Raw genomic sequence first — 25,164 nt, 5'->3', positions numbered from 1 at the left:
GGATGAAAATACTTGGCAGCAAGAGTGCCAATACGTTCTTTCTCCAGCCAAATGGACTTACAAGGTAGTGTTCTCTTGGCTGAAGAAGTTGCCAGATGAGAACCACAGTAAATAAATGTATTTGCTAAAGCACAGATAAAGCTGTGGTGGGATTTATTTATTTATTTTAATCAGTACTTTTCCACCAAAGGGCTAACGTCCATTTCTTAAGCCACTTGTAGGCAAGATTTGTGGTTGAAATGGTAATGTTGTCCCTGTATAGCAGGTATATGGCAGAGTGACAGAGGAATGGTAAATAAACACACACGACATTATTTACCATTTCTCTCTGCCTTTGCCATTTTCTCTGATTCTACCTTCTCTCTTCTTTTGGTTACCTTTTTGGATCTGTCAACCTCACAGAAACATTGGTAAATCGGTATTGCATGACCTGAGCGAGTGCGCAGAACTCTTGAAAGTTTGTACTGAAATGTTGATTAGTATTATGTGATACCTTGATTTGGAATAATACATTATCCAATTGCAATACCGGAAACAAAATGTGTAAACGCAGCTACTTTTTTCAGAGCTCCAAAGTAAATGTTCCTTTTTTTTGTTGGATAATAGGTTTGAGCAAAGAAGTGGTGGTGTCGTGTACTTAACAATGCTTTAGCAGGCTAATATTAAGGAGATTCACCCAAAATGTGCTGTCAATTCAGTTGTGGTTTCGGTGTTGGCTTTTACTAGCTTCTATTCTTTAATGCCCTTGTGTATCCGTTCTGTGTCAATCCTGTAATGGAGAACAGAAAGTAATAATTCCCATCCAATTTGCTGTCCAAACAGATACATGTGATCAGGAGGCAGCAGAGGATGATTAAAAACCGTGAATCGGCTTTCCAGTCAAGGAGGAAGAAGAAAGAATACATGCAGGGGCTGGAAGTTCGCCTGAGAGCAGCTCTTTTTGAGAACGAGAGACTTCAGAAAGAAAACGGGTCCTTGCAGAAACTTCTGGAGGAGGTGGTGTCCGAGGTGAGAGACGGGGAAGGGGTTCCATGCTCGGTAATTTACTTAATCTCGGGCCGCAGGATGATGTATATCAAGTTCATTTAATAACGCCAACCCACGTAAGTAAAATGTAGCTGAAAAGGTTCTTCCTTCTTTTGCCTCTGGTTCGAAGTTTATTAGGCAAGTTGGCGCCAGCAATGCTCACACATCTAATGTTTAACATGCACTGCAAATCTTTCTCTTATTATGCCACTGTACCTGAAGCTCTGTGAATAAAGGAATATATTCAGGTTTTTATATTTATTTTAAAAGCAACAATCCCCCAGTCCCTTTTTTTTTAAAACCCCTGTTTTTATAAGGAGGAACAGGGGGTCCCCCAAAGCTGAATTGCACCATTTTCATCTCCAGGGTAAACCTCCCCCCCCCCATAAATTCTGAAATATCGGTGAAGTTACCGGGCTTAAATCTCCCTCCAGGGGAAACAAAATCTGCCCAATTTTTGACGAATAGGAAGTCGCAACAACATCGGTTTCCGCTTCCGGTGGGGCGGCCATTTAAAATCCCTTTAGAGACCAGGAAGTAATACCGGTAACTTCACTAGTAAGTGTCTCTGGAACCAGGGGATCCGGAGCCAAAAATAGCACGTTCCACCTGGTTTTAATTCTGTAGTTACTTTTTTTCTGTTTTAATACATAAAAGTGCCAAAGAAAAATAACACCACTATCCTTTTTTGCAATAAACATATATTTGGAAGAATCTGGTCATGTGTCCACTCTCCGTGTCCTTAATTGCTTGAAGGCAATGAGGGAACCAGCATTTGAATTACCAACATGCTGTGTTGCTATAAAGTACTAACTCCAAACAATGTTACATAATGGAATCACTGGAAAGACGGGGTAGGTCAAATAGTTCTTATCTGCCATCAATTTCTATGTTTCTACGACCCAGATTCCTGTAAACGATTGTGGCAACAGCCATTCATTTGTTTGATTTCAGTCGCGAAATTAGTAGACCAGTGATGATGCAGAAAAGCCACAATCCAGTGACTAATTACTGGAATGCTCTGATATCTCTGAACATTTCTGGACCAGAGCTTGCAAATCCTTGCATTAGCCCAACTAATACAGGCTGCTAACCCCCCGATGAGAGGTTTCTGTGCAAATCACTGTGTATTCTGCCCCACCCGAGCCACTGGGCCATGAGGAACATAATGGCTTTGTGTGCATGCCCCTTAGCACCTCTGTAGATCATGGGTTGGTCTCATCTTGGGTAGACCACAGTGTGAATTTCAAATTACAAGTTACCGGAACAGTATATTTGTTAGTGGCAAGTATATGTTTACCAAGCGGGTTATTGGTTCATTTTTATGCTAGTTATCCTATTCAGCTCAATATCTCCTCTGCTGCAGAATCAGAAGCTCAAAGTGACAGCACCAAAGAGAAGAGCCGTCTGCCTGATGATGGTGGCAGCATTTCTAATGCTCAGTTTTAACCCACTGAGGTAAGTTTTTTTTTTTTTTTTTTTTTTTTTTTTTTTTAGATCAGTATCTGTATCTGTGCGGCACTTGTGTTAATGGTAACCCAAAACAGCAGAATCATTTTGTAACATATTCATTGAAGCAGGCACCCTACAAATGTTTTATCTGCTGTTTTTTTAACTTGGGTTTCATAATCTATAATCAATGTCTTTGTTGCCCTGAGATATGGAGCATCTGTCAACATTGGCAAAAACATTTAACTTGCAGTCATTTTATTCTGGAACTTTTCAAACAAGGTGTGTTTTATGCTGAACGGAAACCAAGCGGGCTTTGTGTGTTCATCAGAAGTGGCCAGAACCTTTTAAAACGCAGACCCGCAAAATGCTGTACTTGACTTAATTAGACATTAACTTAAGTTAACACGTGGAGAGACACCTGAACACAAAATGGAGCACACCTGAGAAATATGCTAATTTTAGTTGGTTAAATATGTTAAATATGGATACGCAAAGTATATCTCCCAGGTATCTCAGACATGCTCCTCACTGTGCACAGATGTTTCTAACCCCCCCCCCCCTGCTCTTTTTCTCTCAACCTCTTCCCCCCCCCCCCCCCCTCCCCTACTCTCCTACCCTGTCAAACACATATTTTAGGGTCTGCAGGAGCTTATGCTACCTTTAGTTAAGATAGACTTAATGCAAGTCATGTTATTTGAAGCCAATACGAGGCAGTGCTAACTTAGCATGGTGTCAAGGCTGTGCTGAGTGCACCAATGACCTGTTGTTTTTGCATATAATTAGCTTTGTGGACTTGCGTTAACCTCAAGGAACACAATGTCCATTACTTATTTTGATAACCATATGTTATGAGCCCTGTATAATGGAGCTATGTGGATCTAGGCCTAAGTATGGGCTATTTTCTATTCTGGTTGCACAGAGATGTTTGACGTTTGTATACTCTGCCTCTTTTAGTCTTTTGGAGTCTAACCCAGGCCCCTATGATGTGGAGATTGGCCCTATCCGCAACAACAGACACCTTCTTGGGTTCTCAACTGGTGATGAGAATATGGAAGCCAAGAAATTACCAGAGAATATCAGGTAACTAACATTTGTACATTGCTTTTTATTTTGAGATAGCTCTTCCTTTGTGCTTACTGGGCTGTATGTGGTAGACCAATACAAGCTGGATGAATATGCTTAAATATCCATAGCAATTCTCCGAAAACAGCATAGCAGGACCGTTATAGGTTCTGCTCAATTACGATATTACGGGGCATATTCACAATGGTGCAATAACCATTATTGCTCATTTACAGCCAGTCTCGCTTAAATCAGTGGAGCGGAAACCTATATTTTACAACTATTACCAAAGAAATATATGTTTAATAAGAACAATAACAATCTGCTTTTATGATACCATTCACCTCAGCTCAGGTATGTCTATTACAGGACTTGCATTGCTCTGAAACTCCCTAGACCTGAAAGGAAATGGGATGTTTCTCAGAGAGCAGTGGGAGCGAAGGGCAGCTGGTACATGTGCTATTCTCAGTAACGGGGCCATGTGCATGCGTTCTGAAAATGGTACAGTGGTGCTCAACGCAACAGTCCATTTCTTCTCAAGATCCCCTCGTGTTTTTGAGATAACCAGTTATTACTATACAGTTACAAACATTATTATACACCGTAAGAAACATCCAACGCTCAGACCTGTTAAACCCTCCAATGCTGGTGGTTCGTGACATACATTTCTAGAGGCTGCTTTTTAGATCTATATTTTAAGAGCTCATGTCTTGTTGCCCCAGTCATAAATCCTCACCGTGTTCTCTGGATTACTTTGGCCTTAAACTGAGTCCAATTTAACCCCTTTGCTTCCATGGGAGCTGGACATTGCTTTGCAGCCCTCAATGGCAGCCAATAGAATCTTTGGCTTTAAAAATGCATGTTGTATATTTATGCTTTTATTTTTATTATATATATATATATATATATATATATATATATATATATATATATATATATATATATATATATAAAATCACCAACTGTGTGCAGCTCTTCCCCGAAGACATTTGTATTATAGCTCTGTAATGCAGTCTGCACCCTCACGAGAGTAATTCATTGCTGACCTCCCTCTCTTGCAGTATGGGGTTTATAGGCGATACAACCATAAAATTTAATAACCAATCATTTTCTTGTGGTTATATTTGAGGGAAGCCAGAAATGGCTGCAGTATCTTGCATGCTGTTACATTGAACGCATTAGCCAGTTGCTAATTGAGTCCATATTGCATCCACTGTATAATTTATCTTTGCTTCCAGCAGTGTTGTAAGATACTGTATTATTTTAAATTTGCGGTTGCTGGCTGGTAGAACAAAGCCGGGCAAAAACTCTTCTTGTAATGGAGTTTGTCAGTTGAGTGCAGACGCAATTAATCAAAGCAATACAACGCTCCTCCGCCAAAGGACATGTGCTCTGGAGTTCTCAGCTCTGCGGAACTCCAGAGGATGCAACAATTGAAGGCTTTTTCTGTCCATTGAACAATGGTCAGGATGTCAGAGATTGCCCAATGCCATGTCGACTGCATCAAGGAGCAACACATTACCTGAAAGTAATAGCATTTACTAAAGCTGTATATCCAACCTTAGCTGAATCCAAAGTGGAAATACAACTTGGACTGATGAATGAAGTGTTCCCTGCTCCCTGATCACAGGAGAGCAGTAGGGTAGCACGTGGGGGCCTGAGCCCTGCATGACCTTGAGGCGCATTCCCCTAACATCCAGGAAGCTTTGTTTGCTGGATAAAGGAGGTGGATGAGCATCAAATAGGATATGGGTAGCCAAAAAAAGAGTAGTAGCCGTCCTTCCAAATCTAATGAATGAATAACTCCCTAATAAGTGTCTGCAAGATATATTTGTAGCACCTCTAAATATCATCCATAAGAAGGTCCACAGTGGACAGAAACCTTACTACTTTTACATCATTTGTATATATCAATTCAGCAGATGTAGAGAGAGTGCATACCCACTTCCAGTGTTGGTACATTCATCATGAGAACTGTGTTATGTAGGAAAGATGACAAATCTGTGCATTTGTCTACTGAACACTGCTAGGTAGAGAGTTGCGGGCCATGTCTGCGAAGTTCTATAATACACCTTCGAGCACCAAGAGGCACCTAGGCTGTAATGTGTCTTACGGTGGCAGAAGGTGTCTGATGGAGTGACCCCGCTTACTACATTTGTCCTTTTTTACCCACTGTACTTTTTATTAGTTCTGATGGAGTCCCCTCCCATATAGGACTGACTTGAAATAATTATTATCTGAAGAAAAGCTGGGCACTCCCTGTAAGTAGTTGTGAATCTCAATGACTCAAATGCTCTTGATAATATGTAAAGTATGGCTGACCTAAAAAACAAAAACAGTAATATACTGGCCCGAATCAGTGTTGCTGCTCAACCGAAGAAGGATCTTCCCTTGATCCTCAAATGGCACGTGATAACAAGGAATCGTGTAGCGCAAAAAGAGATAAAAACAATCAATATTGTTCTGATACCAATCTTATGTTGATAAACAAGCAGAATCAGTGCTGCGAGTGGAAGGGAAGGGAAGGGTGAGGGATAGGGGTGATCAGAGGTGTGGAGGATATATAGTGCAATATCACTCGGCTATGTGTGAGTGGTCCTCACATCAATTTCTTTTGGTGACTTTTAGGACTTCTATAGGGAGGAGCGCGGTAATATGTACAGTCTTTCATAAATATTAGGCCAATTCTTTTCCTTGCTGCACACTCCATAAAGGCATTTTATTATAGTGTCTCTGAAACATCATAGGGGTAGGTTTATTGGCTCATCTGCTTTACATAGCATTTCCTTGGAGGTGTATGTCTCCTCCCTTCAGGAAAGAGCCCCTACCAATTTTCCCATTAGTACAGGTATATCACTCTTCAGTGTCTGTCTGAACATCACCCTCCAAGAGTAGGTGAGTGTATAAGGCTGACAGAAAGAGCAATATATGTAAGTTGTATTATACAGCTAAACCCCGTTATAACGCGGTCCTCGGGGTCCACCCCGAGACCACCGCGTTAGTAACGGGGTCGCGCTAATTTTTTTTAAAAAAATGGCCGCAGCGCGCCTGATCGGGAGGGAGTTAATTAAATAAATAAATTTAAAAAAAGTTTTTAAAAAATGGCGGCGATTCATCCCTCCTCCCTCTCCCTCTCAGCCCCCTCCCTCCCTCTCAACTCCCCCCCCACCCCCTCCCCCCCACCCCCGAGGTATGCCCCCGCAGGGCAGTGCCCCTCTCTGGGTGCAGGAGGGTGGGTTACATGTCAGCCGCACGTTGTACTCACGGTCACAAGTACAACGCTGCAGAGGCTGCAAAATGGAGACGGAGCCCCCAGGAGGAAAGCTGGGACCGGAGCCAGATGCTGCTAGAAGCAAAGCATTCTGGGAGTGGACGGGGCTGTCTCTGTCCAGCCTCATCTGCCCCTCACAGGGAGGGGGGATCCCCCATAGAGACCTGCCCCCCTCACTCCCAGCCAGGGCACAGGGGTGACCCCAAAACAGAGACCAGCCCCCCTCCCTCTTCCTCCCAGCCTCCTGGTTTTGCGATGCGTGGCAACGTGTGTCTGTGTCCTCCCAGCCAGATCTGCTGCTGCTGCTGCTGCTGCTGCTGCTGCTGCTGCTGCTGCAAGAGGGAGGGGGGGTTGGGCTGCTGACATGTGAGTTCTGCTGACATGTGAGGGGGGGGGGTGGGCTGCTGACATGTGAGGGGGGGGGTGGGCTGCTGACATGTGAGGGGGGGGTGGGCTGCTGACGTGAGGTGGGGGGTGGGCTGCTGACATGTGAGGGGGGGGTGGGCTGCTGACGTGAGGGGGGGGGGTGGGCTGCTGACATGTGAGTGTATTGTGAGGGCTGTGTGCAGTGAGTGTGTGCAGTGTGTGTGAGCAGTGTGTGTGCAGTGTGAGCAATGAGCAGTGTGTGGCAGTGTGAGCAGTGTGTGTGCAGTGTGCAGTGTGAGCAATGAGCAGTGTGTGCAGTGTGAGCAATGAGCAGTGTGAGCAATGAGCAGTGTGTCAGTGTGTGCAGTGTGAGCAATGAGCAGTGTGTGTGCAGTGTGAGCAATGAGCAGTGTGTCAGTGTGTGCAGTGTGTGTGCAGTGTGTCAGTGTGTGCAGTGTGAGCAGTGTGTCAGTGTGTGCAGTGTGTGAGCAGTGTGTGTGCAGTGTGAGCAATGAGCAGTGTGTGTGCAGTGTGCAGTGTGTGTGCAGTGTGTCAGTGTGTGCAGTGTGAGCAATGAGCAGTGTGTCAGTGTGAGCAATGAGCAGTGTGCAATGTGCAGTGTGCAGTGTGAGCAATGAGCAGTGTGTCAGTGTGAGCATTGAGCAGTGTGTGTGCAGTGTGAGCAATGAGCAGTGTGTCAGTGTGTGCAGTGTGAGCAATGAGCAGTGTGTGAGCAGTGTGTGTGCGGTGTCAGTGTGTGCAGTGTGAGCAATGAGCAGTGTGTGTGCAGTGTGTCAGTGTGTGTGCAGTGTGCAGTGTGTGTGCAGTGTGAGCAATGAGCAGTGTGTGTGCAGTGAGTGTGTGCAGTGTGTGCAGTGTGCAAAAAAAAAAAAAAAAAAAAAAATTAAATGTAAATTTTTTTTTATTTTTATTTTTTAAACGGGAGCCACGGGAAAACCGCGTTATAACCGAATCGCGGTATAGCGACACGCGTTATAACGGGGTTTAGCTGTATTGTATTATATTCACACCAGAGAATTTGTGCACCCACGTAGTAAGGTAACTACTGTATGATACTGGCTTTGGCCAGCTTTTAATTGCACTGCTCACAAAAGCATATGCTTTATGTAACCCCTTCAGGGCTTTCTCACATTTTTCACCAGTCCATGGGACAATAATTACATATATTCAGTGTAGGTACCTGCAATCGGTTATGCTTTGGCGGGGGTGCAGGCTTATCTCGCTTTGGGCAAAGGGTTTAACTAAATAACCCTTTTTCATGAGATTATTATTTTAGCTTATTTGGTAGGAGCGCAGGAATCGTTGTTTTTGTTTTTCTATAGGTAGAGATCTTTTTACCAACAGCAAACTTCTATAGGGAGGACCGCGGTAATATGTACAGTCTTTTGCATGCATGGAACTTATAATATGCAGCATTTCAACCAGGAAGTTCAAAGACTAATTGTCAGCCAATATGATCTTTAAAAAAATGTGCTTATATATTTATTTATGTTTGCATGTAGTGTATGTGTTCATCTTTGTGCATGCAATGCTTCACCGGAGACCTTACCGTACGGGGAATTATAATAAGATACGAGGACAATTGCACCACATATGGAATGGAAACTTTGGAAACAAAAGAGACTGCCTTGAAAAGCTTACACGTTAATATACGGTTTTATGTCTTTGTGGTGTTTGTGTTACATATATACACTTGAAGTACACAGAATGTGTGGGCTTCTACAAAAAGAAATGTATGCATGTATCAGACCACATTTTTAAACATATGTCCGGAGCTGTAGGCAGATCCCTTTGCTAGAGAGCTTGCATAGCAAGTGTGACTTGCTGATGTCACTGTTATGCCTTATGACATCACTCAGCTTGGGGTATATAAAGCAGTGCATGGCACAGGACAGGGACAGTAAAACAGACAACTGACTTCTGTCATATCATAGGTGGAAAGGTAATACCATCCATTACTATCGTTGTATTCCAGTTATACAAAGCTCATATCTTCCTGTTTTTATTATAATTTTGTTCTCATATTCAATACTGTACTTCTACTGCCTTCCTATGCAACATGCGTGGTCCTTTTGCAATGTATTTTGCACCTCTAAGAGCACATTTCTTCTGTTCTCCCCAGGCATGGACGTTACATTTCTAACGAGAAGGCATTGATGGTAATGAAGGAGGAAGCCTTGTTGTATATCCCTCCTCCTTCTCCTTGCCGACCACACGTCAACAGAACAGAGTCCCTCAGGTCAGTATACAAACTGCTTGTTTGTTACTTAATGTCTTTTTCAGAATATTGCAATCACATAGTGGGAGGGATCCAGTAAGATGTTAATTACAGGTTGTGGTTTCTATGGATAGGCCAACACCAAAGTTCTTCATACTGTAGGGAGTTGTAAAAAGTGTTTTAAGGAACACCTCTCAAGCCTCTTTCTAAGGTATACCCTACAGCAGTGGTTTTCTACACGATCTTGTTGGACAGATGAAGGTATGCTGGGGAAGAAGTGGGCGAAAAAAGCATGTAATAAAGTAGTTTAATAAAGCAGCAATTCTCCCTACTCGTTTTGTCGTCCCTCTTTCCCCCCCCCCCTCCCACCCCTTCCCCCCATTTTCTTTACAGGATAATAACTAGGAGCTGAATAGTGGTATTTTTGGCTCCGGACCCCCAGTTACAGGTGAAGCTGCAGGGTTTAAATCTCCCTCCAGAGGAAACAAAATGGCCAACAAATCTCAGGGCCATTTAAATCCCCATTAAAAACTAGGAAGTAATACTGGTAACTACACAGGTAAGTATATGGGGCACTCCAGAGCCCCCGAGGCTGAAAATAGCATGATTTGTCTCTGAAGGGCCTTCCGGTTCCAATGCTGTAAAGACAGGGGGTTAGGGGGGCTTGCTGCTTTCATTAAGACAATACTCCCACATATACATTTAGCAAAAACAAAGTGAAATGTTTACATTTGGAACTTTCTATAACGGAATAATCAAGACCAATACAGGCATACCCCGCATTAACGTACGCAATGGGTCCAGAGCATGTATGTAAAGTGAAAATGTACTTAAAGCTGCAGTTCATGCAATATCCTGCATGTGTGGGTTTTTTTAATAAATCAGTTTTGTAGTAAGAAAAAATACTTTTAGCATTTTCTGTTTTTTTTTTTTTTTTAAATATTTTTCCTTTATTGGTGTCTTTTGATGCACTGACAGGTATAACAATCACAACATGGCAGAACAGTTTGTCAAAGAAACAAATTACAGGCACATAACAGGGAGGCAATTGGAGACACACAATAAACCTTTTTTCCATTTACAGTGGTGAAAAGAGAGGGGATGACGAGGGGCGAGTAGATAGTTGGGAACGACATGGGGAAAAAGCAGGGGGGAGGGGTGAGGGGAGGTGGGGGAGGGGGGGATTGTGGCGGGGAGGGGCGCCTCGGCCCTCGGTAGTAAGGGTTCTAGTGTTGCAGTAGGGCTTGCACCAGTATCGGGGCTCCCGACCCCGGCCAAGGCTCCCAGGTTCTATAAAATTGATGTATTTTTTGCCTCAGCATGGCTGTCAGTCTCTCCATGTTTATGACCCGTCTATCCTTGTAATTACTGTTCTCCTGGAGGGGGCCTTAACTTGCTTCCAGGCCGCAGCGATGCAACATCTGGCGGCCGTAAGGATCGCAGATGTAAGTCTAGCTATAGGGGCAGGGAGGTCTTCAATTGGTTTCCCCAGCACGTAGGTCAGGGGGTCCAAGGGGACCTCTAAGTCCAAAGTCTCAATCAGGAGGCTCTGGATCCGGGTCCAGAATCTCTGGATCTCCGGGCATGTCCACCAAATGTGGGACATGTCACCCCTTTGACCACATCCCCTCCAGCACACGTCGGAGGTGCCTGGGTAGATCTGGCTCAGTCTACTCGGGGTCAGGTACCTTTGGAATAAGATTTTGTAGATATTTTCCTTCGTGACTGAGCAAATTGATGTTTTGGTAGCAGCCTCCCAGACATCCTCCCAGTCCTCCAGGTCTATGGGGGTGTTCAGGTCTTCGCTCCACTTTTGCATATAGGAGTGGGTGGGGGGGGATTGGGCTGCCTCCAATATTTTGTATACCTCAGAGATTAAGCCCTTCTGATACTCCCCTTTGAGACATAGGGTCTCTATCTCCTGCCTCCTTCGGATGTTTAATGCGATACTGGAAGGGGCCGCTTTCCCAGAACAGATGCTCCAGGCGTCCATCTCCGTGATACACAAATCAGGAAAAGATCCGCTAGATTGTAAGAACTATAGACCAATTTCCCTGATAAATACAGACATCAAAATTGACGCTAAACTGTTGACCAATAGATTAAGTCACATCCTGCCTAGACTAATACATCCAGATCAAGTCGGATTTATTAAGGATCGCCAAGCTGCAGACAACACACGATGAATCATTGATCTGTTAGAAATAGCCAATACAAAAAGGATACCAGAAATGATGTTAAGTCTAGACGCAGAAAAAGCTTTCGACAGGATTGACTGGCCATACTTAAAAGCCACACTTGGAGCTTTCGGTTTCGGAGAACAAGTGAGTAACGCTATCCTGTCTTTTATATCTGGGCCCGTCAGCTAAAGTAGTTCACCAGGGCTTCCCCTTGGAGCTCTTTAAAATTAAAAGCGGCACAAGACAGGGATGCCCTCTATCGCCCCTTTTGTTGACTTTATGTATGGAACCATTGGCATCCCAAATTCGGAACAGCCCGGATATATCAGAGTAGAAATCAACACACAACCGCAAAAACTGGCATTGTATGCGAATCACGTGTTTTTGACTATTTCAAAACCTCTTGCCTCTCTACCGAACCTTTTCGACTTGTTAGGGAAATTAACCAATCTAAATCTGAAGCTCTAAATGTAAACCTCCCAATAGATTTAGAAAAACTGATCGAGATCAATTTCAATTTTAATTGGCAATGCATGGATATTAAATATTTAGGGGTATATATAATTTAAGATTATATGAGCGTATATCAAGAAAATTACCCCAAAGTTATCCGAACCTTAAGAGAAGACATTCGGAAATGGTCAGCTCATAACATTTCATGGGTAGGCAGGATATATAGTATTAAAATGAATCTCCTCCCACGTATCTTATACATGTTTCAAACGTTACCGGTGCCATTGAAGGATATACTCTCGCTTCAGTCTGCAATTTCCAAATGTATATGGGGAGGTAAAAAAAACGATAGTAAAGGGAAAGATTTTTAAAAAGATGCTATTAGCCGGGGGTCTAGCAGTACCATGTCCTATTATAAAGCAACACAATTAAGTCAAATTTCCCAATGACAGACAAACCCAGAATTTAAAATATGGGTGGCATTGCAGAGAGAAGTTTGCTCCCCATTAGAGTTAAACAACCTAATCTGGTTTCCCAAATCAAAACATAGAATGACCATCATCCCGCTATCCTCAATGGCTAACTTATTGTCAATCTAGGAGGCCTCTAAATTTAAATTGGCTCTGACCACAAAGGGCTCATTGATGACCCCCTTCTGGGGTAACCCAGACTTTGCTCCAGGGGTGAATAGTATTGACTTTTTAATTTGGAATCAAAAAGGATTTTATAGACTTGGAGATCTAGAGGAATCAAACCATTCGACCAAATTAGATCAGATAAAGATATCCCCCACCCTGAGTTCTTTAGATACCTCCAGATGAGAGCATTTTATAATAAAATTTTCCCCCAACCTCAGGTAACTACATTTGAAAAGCTCTGTCTCATGGAGACTGACACTAGTGGACTCACATCGCAGATGTACAGAGAAGTGATCGGTTTGGGTGCGAAAGTGAACCATTAAGCTATATGGCTCAGTGGGAAACAGATCGGGGCGAGGTTTTAGACGAGGAAGAATGCACAAAAATAGTCACAGCGGTAGCTAAGAGTTTGATATGCACAACATAAAGGGAGAACGCATATAAAGTTATAATGCGATGGTATCTAACCCCATTAAACGTATCCAGACAGTGTGGAGAATCCGCTGACCTGTTACATATGCTGTGGTCCTGCCCGCGGATTATCCGTTTATGGGAGATGATTAGAGTTTGACTTCAGAGGATCTTTAGCCTCACAATCCTACTGGACCCGTGGTTGTTTCTCCTAAATAGACCAACACCGGGTCTTTCCAAATCAGGTAACAAACTGGTTGCTCATTTCCCAAGATCAGGAATAGAATTAAGTTTGTGTGCCAGATGGAAAAATTAACAAGTTTAATGACTCTGGCGTAAATTTTCTAAAAGTCTGGACGCCTTGGTTGGCCCAGACAGACATCCCCGGGGTAGAGACAAACCCCATCTGGCTTTGATTGCAGCAGATGCATTCTCGCTTGATGGGTGTGTAGTATAGCAGATATTAGGAGTTCCAATGGACTACAGGGGAGAGGAAGGCTCACAGGTACCTAATATTCGGAGGATAAATGTCAAACACACAGGGATCTGCTTAGTGGGAGCCCGCTGGAGATGCATGATAGCTGCCTGAGGGATGGACCGACGCCCCCCCCCCCCCCCCAACCTACCTTTTGTTGATGTTTGTTTGTTGTTAATATTTGACCAGTATTATTGTGAAAAAGATACAATGGATGTCAGCTTTGTCACTGTATTACTTCATTAAACCCAATAAAATTCAAAGTTAAAAAAATATATATTTTTCTCTTGCATCCCCCTGCCGGCTGTCCCCCTCTCTGCACCCCCCCTATCCCCCCCGTTCAGATAGCAACTCGACATCACATGATGCGTTGCCATGGCGACTCGTCTCCAGAAGCAGTCTGAACCAAGGCAAGGGGAGTTTACAGAGGCCTTCACCGCTTCCCCGGTGCTTAATTTAAGTGCCTTCGGGAAGTGCGCGGCGCCTCTGTAAGCCCCGCGCCCCCTCCCAGTTTGCACACCTCTGAATTATATGGCTGTCACGTGTATTACTGCTGTGAAGCGCTATGTACATTAATGGCGCTATATAAATAAAGATATACATACATACATCTCTCAGCTCTCTCCTCCTCCTCCTTCATGCCTAATTGTGGGACAGGATGGTGATAGAGGCAGGTGGTGGGAGATTTTGGTACGCAGCAGGGGGCCGTCATAGTGAAGCAGAGGAGCACCCGGCAGAGGAGTTAGGAGTTGCACGGAAGCAGAGCAGGATGGCCAGGGAGGAACACGATGTAGCAGCATTGACACCAGAAGTAAGAAAGACTTTCGGGTCAGACCGCTGGGGTGTGCACCTCCCCGGCTGTCCTGCTCTACCTCCTTGCAACTCCTAACTCGTCTGCTTCACTCTGGTGGCCCGCTGCTGTGTGCCATCATCTCCCCCCCCCCCGCCTCTATCATCACTCTGTGCACCCTATAAAATATATTTTTCACACTCTGTCTGTCTCCCGTTATAACGCGGTTCTCGGGGTCCACAGAATGAGACCTAGTTATAACCGGGGACCTCATTATAAAATTTCGCTGGCATCTGCAGCTCTCTTCTTTCTGCAGCTCTCTTCTCTTTGCAGCTCTCTTCTCTTTGCAGCTGTCAGCTCTCCCTCCGCCTCTCCTCTCCCTGCTTAATAGGGCTGTGTCCACGTGCGCGGCACTTACGTAGGCTTGGAGTGCAGAGGAGGGTTTTTTTTTTTTTAAACATTCACTTCAATGCTTTATTGCTAACGGACACATACACACACCTACACCATGTGGGAATTGAACATTAATACATTTTATATAATACACATGCAGGAATCGAACCACAGGCTTGGTGTGACAAAACAGACTCTATAAATATACCTAACCTCTACAGCACATTGCAATGGACAGCACTGGTACTATGTATATGTCAAGTTTGTTTTTGGAGTCTGTGGCATCACACAATCCCTGTGGTGTAGAGGTAGAGAATTGGTACTATCATATGAAAGGTCCTGGGGATTCCTGTATGATATGGTATAATTTATAAATTATAAAAAAAATTCAATAATCATTTATAAATTATTATTTTATTTATTTTGTAATTGATAAATTTTATACCATATCATACAGGAATCGCACCCAGAAAAAAAAAAACACACACACACAAAAAAACCACCCACCCACCCCTTAGTTGAAGCAAGAAGCTACTGGAGAATTTCACAAGGAGTGCAGCATCTTGCTGAAATATTTTTAAGAGGCTAAATGGGCCACACCTTTTATGTTGTTATCTCTGGGATTATGGTTGGAAATTGCTGCCAATTCTGGGAAGTACTGCTTTTGTAGTACAGCAGGGCCCCGCTTCTCGGCGCTTCTCTTTTCGGCGATCCGCCGATACGGTGGCACCGAGAAAGGGGCCGCCATCTTTGATCCTCAGTCGCGCATGCGCAGAATGGGCGGTTGCGCCCGGCGCGCATGCGCAGACCGTTGTCTGCGCGCGCGTACCATAGTTTGCGCGCGCAGACCATAGGCCGCGCATGCGCAGAACGGCGAAAACGCCGTTCTGTGCATGCACAGAACTGAAAATCACCGGATCCGCTTTCCGGCGATTTTCACTATACGGCGGGCCTTTGGAACGGAACCCGCCGTATACCCGGGGCCCTGCTGTACATGTAATACTATATTCATAAGTTTCTCATGCCCAGTATTTAAAAGTGTGAGTAAATTACATGTAGTTTACTCTTAGCTGTATATGTCGGATGAAAGACATCAGTGACTTGGACATACATATTTTTTCATTTTCTTTTTGTGAGCTGGATGTTACAAAGCTATTCTTGGATCATAGGTTCATCCAAGTGATTTATTGAGTTTTCATATTCCCCGATTCGTTGTATTTGTACAGGCAAAGGCAAAACACAACATTCAAGCCAAACTATGTGGAAAAAAAATCTTTTTTTCCCCCCAGTGTCTCAGCTTGGCAGCTGTTCCCAATGTATTTTCTTGGAATTACGATTTGAAGATTGACATATCTATCTTATGACAAAAAATTATTCCTTGGTTGCAAATCTTGGGCTATAAAGCTTAGTACCCAATAAATGTATACTTAACGTACATTCCCCCTTTTTTTCTTATTTTTATATGTAAAGCATGCAACAATGTATAATTCTACGTTTTTACATAGACTGGCAATTGTTTGGTGCTCCTGTTATAAATCTGTAAAAATCCTGATTATGGGCCTAATGCAATGGCCACCTTTCAGTTTCAATCAATCCTTCAGTCAGTTTTAACTCAGCTGCTACAGTGTATCCTGATATTACTAAGGTAACATTGCCTACAGCTCAAACTGCTGGGAAAATTGGTAAGAAATTATCATAAAAAGGAAAGTGTTGCAAAGATCTTAAACTAATGGGGAGGCGAGCGAAACCCTGTTATAGAAAACAAAGGATAATCACTATATTGGAACTCATTCAAAATTGCATTCAGTTTAATATTAATAATAATAATTATAATATTAATAGTAATAATTGGAAAAAAAACAGTCACTTATCTAACATTACAGAACTGATTTATTTTTATTTTTTTAAAACATACGATTTCACATGTTTTGCTGCTTTATGCTGCGTCCCCACCAACTCTCCAAGCATGAGCGCAGGCTGTCCTGCATTATTTTGCAAGGGGGGGGGGGGGGAAGCGTGTCGTGTGCTGTGTGCATTGACTGCTGCTGAGCGCGCTTCAAAATCAATTTTATCTGTCTCCCCATGCGCCGAACTTGGGAGAGCGTACGCGCTGCTTGAGCGTGGCCGTGCAGATTTACATTCACTGAACTAAACGCGCGCTCAGCGGCAGCGTGGATGGAGCCTTGTCAGAATGTTGCTCTGGTTGTGTGTAAGCACTACAGTATCTACTGTATGCATAAACATATATTCACATGTGTAGGTCTATAAAGGTCCCAATGGGGGCATTTTTTATGCTATAGACATATGCATTCTTTTAATTTATTTTTATAATGAAGTTTCATTTTTTTTTTAAATAAACGAGATAGTACTAAGTAAACGATTTCCTTAGCATCTAACAGCCCACATATGCAGATTATTTAAAATGATATATTATGGAGCTGCTTCTGCCTTATTTATTTTATTCTGAACTTGTCTGTGTCACAAGAGGAAGACTGCATGTGAGAGAGCCTTGATAGACCTGCAGTATTATACCCACAGGTTAAACCAGGAGCTGCGTGGGTGGGTCCACAGACATGAGGTGGAAAGAAAGTCCAAAAGAATGACCAGCAGCGAGAAACCACGAGTAGTGCAGGTAACATGAAAACTGACATTAAGTGCAATTCAGTTGACTGTCAACTTTAGCCATTTTATTTAGATTTTTTTACGTAAATGTTTTACCTGGAAGTAATACCTCTGGTTTTCAAGTATGTCCTGGGCACAAAATTATGATGACAATACGTGGTTACATTAAATGAACAGCGGTTATGCATTCAATTTACAGACATTTCATGGACAGTTAGAGATAACAACATAGGCTTATTGGTGTATGTAACAGTTACAGACGAGATTAAAATGTGAGACAGCTGAAGTCTTGAAATGACTTATACTAGAGGCGGCAATCAAGACATCTATGAAAAGAGAGCTTGTATACGAACGGCTGTACATTGAAACAATTCAAAATACAAACCAAATTTGTCATGTGTAATGCAGAAGGCTGAAACATAAGGGCGATTTCTGAATTTTGGAAGGTAAAAGGTGAAACTGTCAGAGTTATTGTTTGCATACGGAGCGGAGAATGTGAATTTGAGCTGCACTTACAACATCTGTAATGTCTAATGTTCTGGAGGCTGGGAAATCTCAATGAACATGTGCAAGACATGTAACAAAAACTACTGTAGTGAGTAGACAATACCAAGTGGCGTAGATGATGTAATCATTTGCTCGGTCACGAACAGAGGTGACGTGTATAAAGCAAGAGAGGTTGGAAAAAAGATCAATGAGCCTGTGTGAGAGATGAAGTGGGACTGTGTTTGAGATTTTGCCAACAAAGAAGAGTAAAAACAGAAAGAGACCCTCTCACGATCAGGGTTGACCGGACTAGCAGGGATCGTAGAATCACCAGACGGAACACAGGGGTTTATTAGTCGAAGCTAACAGTTAATCACACAGTAAACAACACAACAATACATTATGGGCAAGATGACATGCCCAAATATGGTCATCCCTATCCTTAGCATAGTCCACTAGATGTAGGCAGGTACAGGAAAATGCCCATACATGGACTTCCCCCTCCCCAGGCATATAATTCCTGACACAGCCCCAGGGGCTTATAGCTGTCTTGTAGAGCAAGTACAGTGTTAACCCTTGGCGTCCTGAGAGACTGAAGAGCAGTACCACTGCTTTCACAGAGGCACCACACAATACAGAGTACATTTGAATAAAATGGAAAAATCTGGGTTCCCAGCATTACCGTCGGGGTCCCCCTTGATGAGAATAGGCAACAGGGCAGAACTTCTTACTAAGCCTTGCTGTCTATTTCGTCACAGACACCTTTTCACATGAAACCCTTAATTCGAGGAAACATAGAAGATGAGTGAAAAGAGAGTTGGGGGGGGGGCACAGCTGCTGTTTGCAAGTGAGACAGAACAAACTGATAGAAATGTCACTATTTCAGAGGCACATGACCCTGATTTCAATACCAAAATGAGAGCCTTGTTGCTTTTGCCATGTCACTTAACCCCCCTTTCCTCTCTAGAGCAGGGATTCATTGTGCATGTAATTCATGCTATTTAAAGTGCATTCTTTTTATTATAGCTGTATTGATGAAAGTTCCCATCACTTGTCGGGATTTTATGTTATGTTGTCAGGGCACAGGTGAAGGTGGAAAGCTAGAGTCTGGCTTCATATAAGAAATATAAGCGTTGTTTTTGTTTTTCCAGAGTGGTTTCACAATGATAAAAATCAGCTCTATGCAGCAGGGAGAAAATACCCAACTATTGGTTGGAAATTCTCATTACCAGTTTGGGCGCCAGGCTGACTATGCAATTCAGATTGCTTTAGTTTTCTGTGGGAATTGAAAACACGTGACAATATTTACCAGCTAATCAAGGGAATCAATGTGATTAAAAGCTTCTTCAGCGTCAAAGTACCAGCACCTCTTACATTAACAGTTTGACAACTTCCATATGTAAAAGTATTTCCATTCTAAAAGCATACGGTCCTTTTCGTAAACGGCTGTACAGAGCTGACGTAATTCTACATACTGTAGATAATTGCCCCAAGAGTTCCCATTTACAAGGACGAATTATATGTACGAATAATGTTATTTATACAGCATCAACGGTGTACGCAGGTCCTCCTTCTCTTACCCTGCACCTCACAACTGGAACAACTTACCAGGGACTCTAAAAACTGACTCAATATAAGTAATTTCAAGACTTCAGCTGTCTCTCATTTTGACTTTGTCTGTAACTGTTACATGAGCCCATAATAAGTTTCTCTTAACTGCCCATGAAATGTCTGTAAATTGAATGTATATCCTTTGGATCATTTAATGTAATCATGTATTGTCATCATAACTCTGTGCCCAGGACATACTTGAAAACGAGAGGCAGCTCTCAATGTATTACTTCCTGGTAAACATAGGATGAGACATGCACTCAATATCAAGGGTAATAGAGGTGGGGTACTTAGCTGCTGGTGCGCTGGTCCTGGGGAGCTCCTGTAGTCCCAAATGTTCCAGTACAAAGAAGAAGAAGCAGGCACACGGTCTTACTCAAAAGGAGGTTTAATATGCCATAAAGTCCAACGTTTCGGCAGTCTAATACTGCCTTTCTCATCACCTTGAGAAAGGCAGTATTAGACTGCCGAAACGTTGGACTTTATGGCATATTAAACCTCCTTATGAGTAACACCGTGTGCCTGTTACTTCCTGGTAAAACATGTTTATAAATAAGGTGGTATATTGGGAGACATAGGCACAGTAGGAGTAAAATTACATGTGTGAAAAGCAAAAGTCAGGGAGGTCAAGTGCATTTTGAGTCATTTAATGAGATGCTTCTTTAAAAAAAAGTTGAATTTTAAACTATGCTTTCGAAATAAAAAGAGCAGCTGCTTGACTACTTTTTAACAAGAACAATGTTTAACAATAGAGTGTAGAGCATTTAGGGCAAGGAGGATAATTGTGTTTATACTGAGATTAATACGAAGCCAGCAGAGAGATTTCAGGAGGTCAGCAGCAAATAAGTCTACATACAGTAGAAGAGCACGAGATGATTTGGACAGCAGCATTTTGAACAGACTGTAAGTGAGAGAGGTGTGTAGCAGGGAGAGCAGATAAAAGATTATTGCAGTAATCGGTATAGGAGAGAATGAGGGAATGCAGTAGTACTGGGCGGCTCGGGGCACAACATTTTTCTCGGGGAGGGGGCAGTGCTTACAGAGGCCCTGCGCTTTCCCCCACAACATTTAAATAAAATGCCGGCAGAGCGCGGTAGAGCTCTGTGTGCCACCTTTCCGGCGGCTTCTGGCGACGCGTCGCCATGATAACGCGGAGTCAAGTGGCAACGGCACATGACATCGTGATGTCAAATGACGCCGCCGATGCCAGAGACAAGGTATGGGAGCGGGGAGGACACGAGCAGGGGAGGAAAGCAGGCAGGGTGGCGCAAAAATGTGTGCACCGCTGCATTAGTGTTTATTAGTAGTGTTGTATGTCTTTTATTTACTAGCTACAGTATATATGTGGGTGTATTTTTATTCAATTCTGTTTTTTATAGCTATTTATGCATGTCTTCAAAATAATGTTTTGGTTTAAAAAAAAAAAAAAAACATTTTTTCCTATGCAGAAGCCAGAAGAGAAAAGTGGTACATCTCAGCTTGTGACAGTGCAGTACACAGATACCAACACAAAGTAAGTCCTTATTTCCATGTGTGTATTTAGTTCTGGCTTTTCAGCTACCTGGGTGTTGATAGCCAATGGTAAGCTCTTAAACAGGGGTATATCAGAGTTCTACAGACCTCCCCTGCCCCTACCTTTTCCTCTATAGAATGCTTTGCCTGTCTTCACTGATAGCGATTAAACTATTCTTTGTGAAGCTTATTTTCATTTAATTAAATGAACCACATACCTTCAATGAATATGGTGCATTGAAAATGTTAAAAAAAAAAAAAAAACAAAGTTGGATAATTGTAATATTACAAAAAAAAAAACCTTCAATGGATTTCTTGTCTTCATATGCCTAGAACTAACCCAGAGGAAACAGATTTTTTTTGTTTTGTTTGTTTGTCAAAACGTGGGTAGTCAGTGAGGTCATAGTCATGAGAAACGGATATTGAATTAGATTCAAATGCAGAACTTTTGTTGTTTAGCAAACTTTTCATATTTTTTTCCCCTTTTGCTTGATAGGAACGAGCTACAGATTTATTACTCCTCACCGAGGAGCTACCAGGACTTCTTGGAAGCTATTCGTAGAAGGGGAGACACTTTCTACGTGGTGTCCTTCCGTAGAGTGAGTGCAAAAATGATATTGTTTTCTAATACTGGGTTCCCGGCAGTGTTTTTGTGCCTACAGGTCTTGCACATTATCGTACACCCTTCGTCTTTAATGGTTCAGTCCTATGTAGGCCCAAAATGAATGCCACCAATATGTTAAACTTTTAAAGCAGGATAAGGACCAGCACACGTGTGCCCGATATGACGGTCAGGGAATAACTTGCCTTTTTTGTTTTTGCTTGTACAGGCATACCCCGCTTTAAGGACACTCACTTTAAGTACACTCGCGAGTAAGTACATGTCGCCCAATAGGCAAACGGCATCTCGCGCATGCGCCGGTCAGCACGTCCTGAACAACAATACCGGCTCCCTACCTGTACCGAAACCGTGCGCAAGCGGGGAGACTATAGAGCCTGTTACACATGCGTTATTTACATCAGTTATGCACATATATGACGATTGCAGTACAGTACATGCATCAATAAGTGGAAAAAGGTAGTGCTTCACTTTAAGTACATTTTCGCTTTACATACATGCTCCGGTCCCATTGCGTACGTTAATGCGGGGTATGCCTGTATATCAGTGACATTGCCTCTGCAGCCGCAAGCGGAAAGAGGGTGTCACAGGTGCGGTTGCATTTATGTGAACTACACAAATGAATTGGTCCCATATTTCATAGGCCGGGCTGTTCCACAAGACGGCTTCCAGCACTGGAACGACACCTTACGCACATTCACTTGAATACGCCTTAAGGTGTTTTCAGGCACTAGAAAGTGTCTTATGGAATAGCACCACTTAGTAAATATTGGCCTTAATGCCTGTTTAATAACTGCTTCAATGCAAGAGGGGCCAGCAACGCAAGCAATGATGTCAGTCAGGCTTGCTGGACCCCCCGGCAGCAAAGCGACATAGTCTGACAAGGACACAGTCTCAATGCAATGTTTCTCTTTAAATATTTACATTGGGGAACATGTCAGTCAGACTCAGACACAGAATAGACAATCTTCTATGCAGCCAACAAGTGAACATAATGAAGACAAATAGCACTGTGTATGGACAAGCCTACATTACACAGTATTCCCTATGTGGGATTTGCAAATAATGGAACTATTTACCTTTGCTCTGAGCTATGATATGACGTGATCACTCAATGTATTTAGTCCATCAAGTACATGGGAGCGATATGTTACAGGGCTTTCATATACTGAACGTATTAAAGCAAAGTGAAGGCTTATTGAAACATGTACTGTAGGTGCATGAATCTGTATCTTGGTCCATATCCAGCTGTTCCTCATCTACATGGAAAGACTTAAAGAAGAAACCACATCTAACTTTTATTACAAGATTGAAACCGGTTGGTCCTATAGAGCTGAACAACACTATTTTTCAGCTCTAGGGACCCCTGGGTTCCCGAGATGATGATAATTACCGGTGAAGTTAGTAGTATTACGTCCTGTTTTTTTAAGAAGGATTTAAATGGCCGTCCAATGGGAAGCTGCAGGATGACGATTTTAATCTCCCTGACCCTTTGTTTTAGAAGTTTATATCTCCTGAACGAAGCGTGAGATTTAAAAAGTAAAAACAGCCTTGGAAAGGGCAAGAAGAGATCTGAGATAAAATGCAAAGAAATAACGATCAGCGGGGACTGCTGCTTCAGCTTTAAGCTCTGTTTTAATGTGCTGGGCACGGCTGTACTGAAATATAAAGCAGCAGCCTTGTAAGCAGGGCACAGGGTAATGTATCACAAGTAGCATGGGACAGTTACAACCATCGCTCCCTGCAAAGAGAAACAGACTGGTTTCTAACAAGGGGATTATTAGTCTCTCACAGGGTTGGAATTTTGTCATTAAAAGCTTGGCAAGCTCCTCTGTCCTTTCAGCAGCCCCTGACAATGCAAACAACGTCTCAGCACAGAATCTGTCTAACCCCTGGTATAACCCAGGGTACATTGTTCATGCCGCTTGGTAACAGACAAGGTACATGATCTCACTTTAATGTAACTAAACTTTTAACAGCCATTCCCGGACCTGAAGACATTATACCGTGCAGTGCTTATGAAACCTCACAGGTCTGTTCTTCAAGTATACACCAGGCACTTTAATGAAAATAGAGAATGAACTGCTTGTCAGTGGATCATGGAACACCACCATGACATGACTACAGTGACCGAACCGAAGACCTTACAATCTAATGTTTGTACCTGTGGCACAGTGAAATACATGGACTTAGCCCAAAGTCAAATGGAGAGCTGACACCAGAATTCAAACTTGGTTCACGTGCTTCATAGGCAGTAACATTAGCACTGAGCTGCTTATTGCTTTGATTATAAATGTATTGTAAACCCCTTGAGTGCCCCATGAAGTAACCACCACATCATGAGGTCTGGCACTCCAGGGTCCCAATGATACTAATGTGCTTTCTGCTCCTTTTCTAGGGGAGATGGCGTTCTGTGCTCCTGTGGAGCGCTGAGCGTGATCAAGCAGCAGTATTACCATATCCGTGTGGTACACACACACACACACAAACATCAGTAAGGTATATGTTGTAAGAAATGTTTAAAAGGGGTAGTATAATGTACCTAATATTTAATTAGAAATTGCCTGTCGCATAGAAAAGTAGAGATGTAAAGTATTTTACATTATTTGTGCTTCATGGCAAACTATAATCAGGACCACATTTAAAATCCCTTTTTGAAATGCTACAAAACGAAAAATTATGCAGAGCTTGTAAAGTTATCCTTGATGCGTAGTTTTCCATCCCTCATCTTCCAATATAGTCTGTGTTTTATAATGTTCCAAGAGAACGTTTTTCTATTCTTTTGTTGGTGCTTTTATTTGTAGATTTGTGTTATTTTCCGGGGGAATAATTATCTTCCGCTTCATACATTTACCACTTGTAGTTTTTGACATTGGAAGAGCAACAACGACGACTAATGAACATCAATTTTGGTCCAATAAAAAAAAAAGCAATTACAACTTCAAAAAATATTCAGTGTTCTTCTGCTGCAGCTGTTATAACCATGCATCAGATATACTATGGCAGAGAGCACTAGGTTAATGAGAATTATAGCTCAATTTATAAACCTTTGCCAAATGGCTGTAAATAGCATATTACATTTTGTAACAATTAAATGGCTATTAACTGTAGAGGTGGGGAAGGCTCCAGTTGTTTTAGCATTAAAGGTTTTTGTCCAAGTATACCCTATTTTTAATGCTTTGACAAATCTACCACTCCCTTATTTGATGCCTGTTCACATGAAATTAAGACTATTTATTCCCAAAACCTTGCCTAATAATACTTCTCTCCAACTTTTTAAGTTATCCAAACGTGTATAATAAAAACATTACAACCTACTTTTTGTAGTAAAGACCTAGGCAGTTAATGGTTAAGGGTTGACACAGATGTAATTGGCTGGTTGGCCTGATTTTAGTTCAGAAGTGCTGCTTGATGTTACTCCCTGAGCTTTGCCCATCCCATGGATCTCTAAGATGGGCAAAAATGACCACTGAGCGAAGAGAGAAAATCCGTGATTGCATACGAGAACATTTCCCTTATTGATTCCCTAGCAATCATGAAGCAGTCTTTTAAGCTGAT

General features: G+C 42.6%; 1 protein-coding gene across 2 annotated transcripts in view; it reads left to right on the top strand.

Annotated features, from left to right (window-relative positions):
* ATF6 (activating transcription factor 6) overlaps positions 1-25,164 on the top strand; it is a 168,064-nt gene that overhangs the window by 52,690 nt on the left and 90,210 nt on the right. For both annotated transcript variants that reach the window (XM_075616811.1, XM_075616812.1), the window contains 7 exons: positions 823-1,008; positions 2,393-2,484; positions 3,433-3,558; positions 9,321-9,437; positions 17,295-17,388; positions 20,924-20,988; positions 21,484-21,586. In XM_075616811.1, coding sequence (XP_075472926.1) covers positions 823-1,008; positions 2,393-2,484; positions 3,433-3,558; positions 9,321-9,437; positions 17,295-17,388; positions 20,924-20,988; positions 21,484-21,586 — 783 coding nt within the window. The remainder of the gene's footprint in view (positions 1-822; positions 1,009-2,392; positions 2,485-3,432; positions 3,559-9,320; positions 9,438-17,294; positions 17,389-20,923; positions 20,989-21,483; positions 21,587-25,164) is intronic.

This window comes from Ascaphus truei, chromosome 10 (genome assembly GCF_040206685.1).
Source record: "Ascaphus truei isolate aAscTru1 chromosome 10, aAscTru1.hap1, whole genome shotgun sequence".
NCBI classification, from domain to species: Eukaryota; Metazoa; Chordata; class Amphibia; order Anura; family Ascaphidae; genus Ascaphus; species Ascaphus truei.
The sequence above is the reverse complement of the archived record's forward strand: the minus strand, read 5'-3'. Positions and strand labels throughout refer to the sequence as shown.